This window comes from Macrobrachium rosenbergii, chromosome 48, assembly GCF_040412425.1.
Source record: "Macrobrachium rosenbergii isolate ZJJX-2024 chromosome 48, ASM4041242v1, whole genome shotgun sequence".
Classification (NCBI taxonomy): Eukaryota; Metazoa; Arthropoda; class Malacostraca; order Decapoda; family Palaemonidae; genus Macrobrachium; species Macrobrachium rosenbergii.
Window position 1 is genome coordinate 15,020,378 of NC_089788.1, and position 10,938 is coordinate 15,031,315.

The 10,938-nt window shown below is 39.9% G+C and overlaps 1 protein-coding gene across 4 annotated transcripts in view; it reads right to left on the reverse strand.

Annotated features, from left to right (window-relative positions):
• Positions 1-1,608: 1,608 nt before the first annotated feature.
• The window catches only part of LOC136831286 (protein bunched, class 2/F/G isoform-like), a 500,668-nt gene continuing 491,338 nt past the window's right edge, over positions 1,609-10,938 (reverse strand). For all 4 annotated transcript variants that reach the window (XM_067091409.1, XM_067091407.1, XM_067091408.1 and 1 more), the window contains one exon: positions 1,609-4,262. In XM_067091409.1, coding sequence (XP_066947510.1) covers positions 4,080-4,262 — 183 coding nt within the window. In that variant the 3' untranslated portion in view covers positions 1,609-4,079. The remainder of the gene's footprint in view (positions 4,263-10,938) is intronic.

Consider the following 10,938-nt stretch of genomic DNA (forward strand, 5'->3'; position numbering starts at 1 on the left):
AGTTCTGACGATTAATGTTTAATGGATTTTACCGGATTTAGTTATTTCTCTGTAAATTCAGTGATACTAATCTCGTTAGCTCTCAGATCGTCAGCATCTTTAACGTTCGAGTTCTTCAGATTCTTGTAATGATAAATATTTGTTACAGCATGCATGTTTCCAAGTTTCAAAATCTGAAGCATCACACACTTTTTCAGTAACACATTTAGTCATTCTTTTTAAATGTTTCGATGAGTTTAAATTAAGTTTTTCTTTGAGGTTCCGTACCTTTTCTTTCAGTTTTTCCAACCTCTTTGTTGGTTACTTTTATTTTTATAGGGAGAAGGTCAATTATGTTTGAAGTTTCCGGGTCAAGATTCAATTTATTTGCATAAGAATGCTTTTCTTTGGGATTTCGTATCTTTATTCTCAGTATTTTCAACGTCTTTGTTGGGTATTATTTTGTTTTTGTAAGCAGATAGTTAATTTTTCTTGAAGTTTCCAAGTCAAGATTCAGTTTTTTTACATGGTAAACTCGCGTTGCAAGTTTCTCACTGAGTTCTATTGCAATTCTTTAGTTTCAACTTTGGTGACGGCTGTTTTTTTTAGTACGTTTTATTTTTCTAGGCCAAAATCCACTGAAATAAAATGTTTAGTATTTACTAAACTTGTTTTGTACTTCATTAAGATTTATGTATCTTTGATTTTCCATTGTCAGATTTATTTTGAAACTTGAAAAAAGTTTCGAGTTAACTCCAAAGTTTGAGGTTTCATAAAGTCTGGCTTCTTCACCCAGTTTTTTTTACCATTATAATAAACATTTTTCTTCTTTCTTCAAGCCTAGGTTTCTTACAATTATAGTTGAAGCTGTGGTTTCATAAATTTTGTTCAACAGTTAAGTTATTTGACTGTTTTCTTTAAATTTTATTATTCCCTACTGTCCACAATTCATCCCAGTCAGGATTTCAACAGCAAAATAACTCCTTTCAGTCCATATGTTATTGTAACAAACTTTTCTTTGAGTATCATTTTAATCTGTTAAGACTAAGATTTTGTTTATATTCTAATGAAACAGCTGGCAATATTTTGTTTATATTCTAATGAAACAGCTGGCAATATACAGTTGTGCACACTTCATGTTTAACAGTTACAGCGTCATATTTTTATTTTCCGTTCCACGTGAATCTCAGCCGTTTAAAAATTCTTTAAACAGTTATACTGGTTCACATGTTACTTCACCCCAATTAAGTTATATTCTGTTTTGGTATCGGTCTTGTTTCATTGATGTGTTTTGATACTGTTATTCAATCTTTCTAGTTTTCCCGATCAACAAATAGAAAACACCATTTCAATCAGTAAATACGTACTGCAACAGTTCACTGCAGTTGTCGTTCCATACTGTTTGTTTAGATATCCCAGTTGTGGATTGTTCAATTAGGTGATGAAACAATGTTCCTTAGCCAAATTTCATGCTTAGATATCAACAGGTTTTCATTGTCGATTTCATTTAGATTTTCAGATGATGTTTCTTACAATATTTTTTTCTGTTGATAAGATAGGTATGTCAACAGCCGAGTTTAATAAATTGTAGATTTGTAAAAAATACAATGCAGGAGGAATAAAATACAGTTTAAATATGAATAGGTTTATTCTCCTATACAAATAGTGTGTAATTGACAGGTAGATCCGGCAGCACATTTATCACCGAATCTAAGAAATTCAAGATTGCCCTTACTGAATAATGGACAAGATAAACCGCTTTTCATGTATAATATATATATGTACACTTAATTCACTATTACACGTCAAAAATCATTCGTCGACAGGACTCTTGAACAAGCAGTTTTTCATCTAATGAGAAGACAAACAAAAAAATATCTATAACTTCAGGAACTTCAGTATGTGACAAATAATCTGGGGGAAAGTCGTAGCGGTAGATCACAAATATACAGGACATATGAAAAAATATATTCAAGGATGATTCATCCATCAAAAATATATACTTAATTGGATACAATTTGACAAAATATTTAAAACCTAACAGTTTATAATCAACGTCAATGCTTTTGTCAACTTAGAAGGGATTACAATTGGGTAAGCTAAAGGTAATTTTCAATTTTTAGTGCTTGTGAAGAAGTAACTAAACAAATCCCTTTTTAAAAAATCACACTAAGAGAAAAAGATGGCACAGCAGAGAATCTAGATGAAATGACTCTTAGTCTCACTCTCGCGCGCAAACTAACTTACAGACAGACAGGCGTGGGAAAGAAAAAAAAATGTACAATCTTTGATATCATTGACAGACTAGTATTTTTGGGTACAAGGCCCCGAAGCAGGTGAACTATATAATGAGAACTAAGTCACACTACTAGTCTCGAATGAAATAATGATGATAAACAACCAACCCGACTCCCGGACAACGACCACACACACACAATCTGCCTTTCTTTCCCGAAACAAACTGAAGCATTCTTAAGGTTTCTTACAAAATAAGCAATACCTATCAGCAGCATGAAAAATTAAAAACTTTCACTTTTCCCCAATATGAGGAAAAAAAAAACCCTACCATAAGTTATGTTCCCACAAGCTGCTTTCACTAGAAGGGGGCAGGGCTTAGTATACTATGTTATCACATGCCCTTTTCCTGTGTAGTAACAAACAACATTAATATTAAAAGCGTGACTTTTTAAACCTCCTACCAGGCCAGGATTTCACAGGCACATTCGGGGGAATAGAAGGGTGAGGGGTGGGGGGAGCAAGGTGATGGGCGTGCAGACCTAAGTCGTCTCTCCTACAATCTTGAAGCAGCCTTTCAACTTTCCTTCCAGAAACAAACTATTCGGATTAAAGCGACTTGAATAACAAAATTTTGCGTCATCAGCACCGTGTACTATCGACCCATACTTCATTGCTGGGATTTCATTTGGCTAGTACACAAAAGAAATACATCCTCATTAACCTTCACTTATTGCTGAACCTCACAATTCTATCTCAAAATGACCATCAATCACCTTTACTGAATAAGAGACCATTATTTACAGCCCTTGTGTCCTCAGTGAATCAAAGTAAATAAACCACGATCTGCCTATCTACAAGATTCATCATTTACCTTAGCTGCTAATCGGTCCCATGCCAGCATCGAGACCCTGTTTTAAGTTGGTGGCCCGTGACACTATCCATTACTTTATATATCTGTATACTTTCCATCTTACCCAACTAACTTAGGCTACCTATCTACCTGAGAGTTCTGGCCTTTCAACACATACATAAACTATACATGGCAATCTTTTATACGAACAATTTTTCATTTATGAACTTTGCTTATTGCAAAACATAAGCGGAAAATACATACAATGTGCTTGAGTACTTGTGTGAAATTGAAGTGACAGCGAGCATAGACGAGCTGGCGAGTCACAAGGCGTGTTTGAAGCTTTATTTTGTCATGAATTCTGGACCCCAGAGAAAAAGGGTTTTTATCGAGGAGAAGGATTCACTCGTCTCCTTTCATCTTCCAGCCCAGCACTGCCTCGCCACTCGTCTACACTCGCTAACAACACACACGAACTTAAATAACAAAAGTATCACTTCTCAGAAAGTAACTGATTACATATTTCCCACAAAATTGGTTACCATTTGAAGGCCAACGAATATATCTGTACACGTCTTTGTTACACTAACAGATCTACTTAAAAAAATAAGAAAAACGTAAAGTAAACCTCATTTGCTCGTCTCGGTGACGATTAAAAAATGAATGCGTTCCATACAATACATAATGGCAATTGATAATGACTATGGGTGAGGGGGTGGAAGATGATGGGGGAATTAATAATATTAATGAAAACGTTTGCACGTGGAAGGAGTACGAGATCCCGCCAGGGCAAATCCGACAACCATTCCACACGATAGCGGCCTTTTTCCCTAAATATTTAAGAGTATGACGCAATAGCTGCAGCTGCTTCCCACAGAGGAGGGGATGCGGCTGCTGCTGCTCGCTTGTCGACAGCAAGTCTCTCGGGGAAAAAACTGCTGTTACTGTTGTATGTCTGAATACATTTTTTGAATATGCTTTTTGAATGTTGTTTGGTTGTCATCTACGTCATTCAGGTGTTTGAGCTGTGGTGGGGTTGCTGGAGCTGCTGTAGGGCTTCCTGCGTCGCGTACTGACGCAAGACTGTATTCTCGTACTCCAACTGGTTGATGCGCTCCATCAGCTCCGAGATCTTCTCCTTGAGGACTTCCACCTCCTCCCGCACTGCGAACATCAGGTGAGACTTTACCAAATCCTGTGAAAGATAAAGAAAAACATGTTAGTTGACATTGTAAAACCCTGCAATTCTAAATGAACAATAAAACCTTAGTCAAAACTGAAGGCAAATCTAAATAAAGTACCCAACAAGCGTTCCTAAGAGAGCGAGGGAGAATAGCTCAGGGTAAGAGAATTAAAGTAACGATTCCGCGAAAATCAAATATATCCTTAATTTCTTCGGCGTCTTCAGGTTGTGGCAGATAGCTCGTTTATTGGCACAGCTCCACACCCGGGTGTTATTTCCATCACCATGAGCTCTCTCTCACTCTCTCTCTCTCTCTCTCTCTCTCTCTATCAACTGTGCCTTGCAGGCATTACAGTACCCACAAATCTAATAATCATAACTGACAAGCAAAGGCATACACTAGTGCTCAAGGAAGTATAATCACCGTTTATCATTATAGCAGTGATGTATCTGGCATAATATACTTAACGAGGAAACCTAAGGAAGCTAAGGTAGTCTCCTAGCCATTTTCCGCTGTGGTAAAAATCCCATTACTGTATGCACAAACAATGCAGGAGTGGGTACAGACTAAAAATAACACTCTTGACGCTGCGGCTAACTAAATCCTTTTAACTCAAGGCTTCTAAACAAAGTATAAAAAAAAAAAATCCGACCCACACTTGCAAGACTTCACTTATGAAAACCAAAATAATATCCTTTTAATATCACCTTGGAGAAAATTAGTAAATATAAGGAGCTAATTTCACAAAAGCTGAGAGAAACAGGTTTAAACCCTGAGAAACATGAAACACAGAAGTCCCCTTCCCCGAAAATAATAAGAAAATTCTGAAAGAAACTTACGAAATCAGGTACGAAGAATAGGAACTGTTCGTCTGTCAATCTCACGTCGTAGACGAAACTATTTTTTCTATTTCTATTGATTTTCGAGGTAGGCTTTTTGAACGCATGGGAAGACGATGATGACGACGACGAAGAGGTGGGAGAGGGATTTGAAGACATGGGAGAAAAGGTTGGTGTGTGTGTGGGCGTACTTTTAGGCGTGGTCATGGGAGATTCTGGGGGTGATAACGAGTGTGTGGGCGTGTATTCCTCTGTGGAATAACTTGAGTATTGGTTATCGGCGTATTCTGTTGGGGCATACTCGTGTTTTGAATAATCAGACTCTGAACAACTGGACAAAGTAGAGAAAGTGGGGGTTCGGGACATTTCTTGAGTGGGCGTCGCGGGTGGTGTTATGGGCACACCACCGCCCATTCCCGCGGACGCATGCGGGTATCCGCAATGAAGTGCGTCCATCTGCATGGTTATGGGCGCCGTGCTGGCGGTGTTTGGGCACAAGTCGAGCAGTTTGGCGACTGAAGGCTCCGCACCGTAGGCGGGAGCACTGAACGAAGGCACGAAAGAGGATGCTCCGTTAACAAGCACTGAGATCTCACACCTCGGGGGTACACACACTGAGGGCACTTCTTCGCAACAGCAAAATCACTTAGTTCACTTGGTTATTTCAAACTGAAATGCCGTAATATTTAATGAGTGGAGCCGCAGTTGATTCCACAATCAATGAAGACTAGGACAGTTCACTAGGATAATATCGTAATCCAAATGAAGTGCTAAGTCCGTAGAGTTATAGGTTAACTCCTGTGTTCTCTTGTATTGAGAATTGCAAAGGCTTTGCTGTTAGCAACGCGATGTCTGGGACTGTACTGACGGTGAGCTGGGCCTGTCCGCCTTATAAGAACCGGACGTACACACGCACACCCCAACACGCCCAGCCACTCCAGCCGGCCACTAAGCTCTTCTCCAGATGTACGAACACACTCACACACCCACAAACTTACACATACACACACACACGTCATCTCTACTAGCTGGCAACATGCCCAGCGTGGACGCGCGCACATAAACGCGCGCACATACACACACACACCTGTACATCTCCCGTTTCCTAGTTTTCTGCGAATAGCGTTAGAACAGTCGTAATCCCCTGTCGTCTTAAACTGACACCGATTCACTCACACCACTTGTCTTTCGGGGAAAAAACCCAAGTAGACCATTCAATCCCAGGGGAAACCGAGGCGAATCCCGTTCTTAGCAGCCAAGTTTGGAATAAAGTTGCCTCCATTCCAGCAAATTCCAACTCACCAAAACGCAATTTGTGGCGAGAGATCTGCTCAAAGACGTAATCCTTACAGCCAACCACCCCCCTCCCCTCCACAAAAAGCAAATTCATTCGATTATACCTTCCCCCCTTATGTTCCTACAATTTCTATTCAGTGACTGCTAACACTAGCGAAAACAATGATTATTCTTACGGAATACACTAAATTGTTTTTTTGTTTTTGACGGATGGGTCCTAAAATCAATAACATAACCAGTATAATACCCTCCTGAGAGGCACTTTTAAGGAAGTTGCGTAGTCATATTCGCTGTATTCTAGGAACAACCGATCAATCGAAAAATAGTACCTCTGACCTACATCCAAACCAGATACATACATTCTCCGTCTTACCGCCCATTTTTCTACCCAATAAACAAACCGCACACGATCAACCCCCGACCCCCAACCCAGTCTTAACAAAATGTCATGATACAATGGACGACAGTGCGATCGACCGACGTCTGTCATGAGAATGGACAAAGCGGAAGTCTTTCTAAGCAGAGGTGAGATGTGCACACACACAATACAGTAACCCTTCTGGCTTGAAACATATAAAAACTGGGAGGCTGATATGGACGGCATCCTCCGCAGGGGATTTTTTTTTTCTTTTTTAGATGAAAACTGTCACACCACTCCAGTGGAGTGAAATTACCTCGCCCTAGCCCTCCCGTTTTGACTGTCTATACTTTTGACGTAGCAATGAACACTCGGGTATAGTAAAGATTCCTCTCTCCCACATCGCCAAGGTGTGACCCACAATAGCCAGCTAACAGTTACTTATGTAATTCACTGCTTCGTTCAACATGATAAACATTGTTTGTAAGAATGCGCTCATTCGTCCAACCTCGTCTGGTTAAAAAATCACGGGTCTCTATTGGTGAGCTGAGCGCTCTTACCACTGGGTCCCGTCTTTATTTATTTATCTACCTATCTATATAATATATAAAGTTAAGTATATCTTTGTTTTACCAGACCACTGAGCTGATTAAATACATACATACAAACACACACACAGGTGATCAGGGTGCATTAATGTGTGGTTATGTGGCAAGTCTTCATGGTCCCCAGCAGGGCAGCAAATGTAACCAGGTAGAACCCGTTTCTCCACTTCGCGATTCCTTTAGGCAGGGAGCCCTGCGTCAGACTGTCCCCGGTGTCACGGGATTCGAATGGCCATAGCAACAACCCACGTAAGTGAATTCGGAACACGACACCTAACCCCGGTTATATAAATCTGTCAAAACCAATCAACTGGCTAATCAAGGCGTCTCAGCATGCTTTGAGGCATCCAAACAAACAAGTGTACCCTTTTAGTGAAACTTTCAAGTCATTAGATAGTATAGCCACAGATAAACGTTCTGAACTATCAAATTAACTATTTTTCTACCGATATTTTAATTTCGTTTTATGTATATAATTTTTATGGTAACAAGAATGACTCTGCTAATTCCACAATTTGACTGAAAAGCGCGAGTTCGCTAGGGCTACTCTGAAGCTGAAAATTCAATAAAATAAAGTACGGTTGCAGAGGTGGGGGGGGGGGACTTGCTCCAATGTATTTTCTTTATCATATCAAGCATCTACTGGGCACATTACGCATTTCACATTAACTTGGACCTATAGACTATACGAAAAATTTTGCCAGCTGACCAAATGCTGTTCCAAAAAGATCTCAACATTTTATCAAAATCAATTAAGTCTGACTTAATAGAAATTTCAAAGAATTATTTTCTACAGGTCCAACATGAAGAGATAATCAGGTTATCGTAAATTTTGGGAACGTGCCTCCACTGAGGTCTGTCAGGATCAAGATGTTTGAGCAATGATAAAACTCACTGGCGAGAGAGAGAGAGAGAGAGAGAGAGAGAGAGAGAGAGAGAGAGAGAGAGAGAGAGAGAGAGAGAGAGAGAGAGAGAGAGAGAATTAGTAAATTTTTCCATCAAATGCACATAACCTACAGCAATATAAAATGGATTATATAAAGTGGATTACAGTCTATAATAACCAATCGACGGCCACTTTAATAAATTAATCCCCACCCTGCCACGAAAAATATACTTTAAATAAATAAAGTCAATATAAGAAATGAAATATAATTATAAGAGGAAACAGGCCTAAGGTCCTTAAGGGAAGGGGAGATGGTTCGCTACATCCTCAACGTTATACAGTTAAGCTGACCATCGAGGTACTTGTAAAATCCAGTTCTTTATAATAACAAAAAAAATAAAATAAATAATCATAAGATGGGAGCATACAGGAAGGGCAGACTATTACAAGGTCTATTCACCTGCAAACTACCGGGCCCAACCCGTCCGGAACACAATAATGCAAACTTGCTTTTTCCGAGACAAGAGTCTTAAGAAGGGAGATGCCACACATAACAATTTCGCAAAAAATGTGGGGAAAAGATATGGCTTTATATTCGATATGATTCTGCGTATGAAAATGGCTGGCAAAGAAAACTGTTCTCCACGGAACATACGCCGCTTGAAAGAAATGGCATTCACGGAGGGGAGGGAGGAAGAAAATAAGTAGTAGTGGGGGTTGGGGGAGGGGAACAGGCGAGAGAGGAAGAACATGAGACGGCTGACGTCACAAGTCTGGGCATCGCTGAGGCAGACAGCAGGTCGCCCGATTCCCCTAACATTGAGAATTCTGATTTTGCTGCCCTCCTATGAATTTCGCCAGAGATGTGGAGGAAGCTCATAAAACATTAACTCAAATTAATCATTCATATCATGGGCACTACTAAATAATTTACCTTATCTTATCAGAAGGCCTACATGGGTAATTTTATTAGTGCAAAGAACACTATCCAGTGCACCCGTCTCTCCCACCACAACACACCAGTTACATCCCACCATTCTATCTCCTGCTAAAAGTAGGTCAACCCAAGATACTTCGTCTGTTCTCGCAATTATTTTAATAGCAATGGTTCCCTTAATCGGTTAACTCTCCTCCCGCAAAAGCTAGCCGCATACTGCATCAGTAATTAAAATGGTTATGATAACACCCTAATAACTACTTAACCATGTACCGCCACTTGCTCATGCTGTAATGGGAGAGCACTTACAAGTACCTCCATTTAGCGCATACACATTGAAAATATATCATGATATCCCTTTCTCCTTGGGAAGATTTCATCACAACATACAAACTCCCACACTGATGCTGCTGCCCTGGCGACGAGCTGTCTCCTGAGGAAATTAAATTTCTCCCAAAGCCTCATTCTCTCGTTATCTCTACCTTTGATCTCCCGCACCTGCAAGGGGGTAGGAGGGGAGCGGAGGGGGGAAGACTTTTATTGGCGATTCTCTGGCTGCGTGAAAAACGAATCCTTGGAAAAGCAATAAAAAAAAGGTTGTTCAACTGAGTAATCGTCACCCTCTTTTGTGCTTTCGCTGGTGGTTGTGTGAATCCCTGCACGTGCACTGCCAAGAACACAGCCTGACAAACTACACTCGTTCCTTGACGACAATACGGATCATTCCGACTAATCTGTGTCAGTGTCAACACCGTCGGCTTTCTCTGAATAACGGAGGGAACAATGACAGATAGTCAGGAAGTTTCAACCAAATTCGATACTGCGGAAACAAGCGTGGCAAGTGCAGCCGTTCTATAGATTCCAAATACTATAAATCATTAGAGAGAGAGAGAGAGAGAGAGAGAGAGAGAGAGAGAGATTGGAAAGAGAGAGAGGAAAAAATGTCAAGGAAAAAAATGTAATTAGAAAACAATTATTCTGATGCGACATTTAACGACGAGAAGGAAAACTTCATAACCAAATTTTCAGAAGAATAATTCATTAACAAATTTCTGCTCCGATGTTAATTCAAACCAGACTATAACCCTTGTGACTTATTTTCGCATACCTTACGTTCACCCTTGACCATAAGCATTTAACCTACCATTGGGTTGCGTCATTCGCCGGTAGGTGATTTTCATATCAAGGTTAGACGAGGACATGTCAATTCAAAGAATCTTTGTTTTAATATATAAGGTAGAAAAAATACCCCAAGGGCGTCGGGGTATGTAACATAATCTCTGCTCCAATTAATTTGTAGGTCGATGATGCCAGAATAAAGCGAGATGTTCAAGTGTAAGTAGGGAGTGAAGGACAGAGAGAGGTGGTAAAGTAGGTGCTTAAGGGTCGAAAGAGTTTAATTTATTGCAAAAAGTTCATCTTAAAGATGTAACTTTTGACAGTAAGCACTATTCACCGACCTTACCCAGGCACCGGCCCATCTGTAATACAAGCACACACTCTTCGTCAGCTGGCTAACCAGTTATAGCCGGAGTTCTCTAATGATCCCTCCTAGATTATGTTCATTCAACAATTTACGGAAAGCATCTCATGTCGCCGGCAAGTTATCTGTCATTGGGGAAATCCTAGTACAATGCTGACCTTATTTAACGGAACGAGTCTTAACTTACACCACAAAAATAGAGGTTGATGAACAAAAGCATAAACAAAAACTTACTCCAACTGTTCACACCGTATGAAAAAAAAAAGATAAAGTTCATCTATTA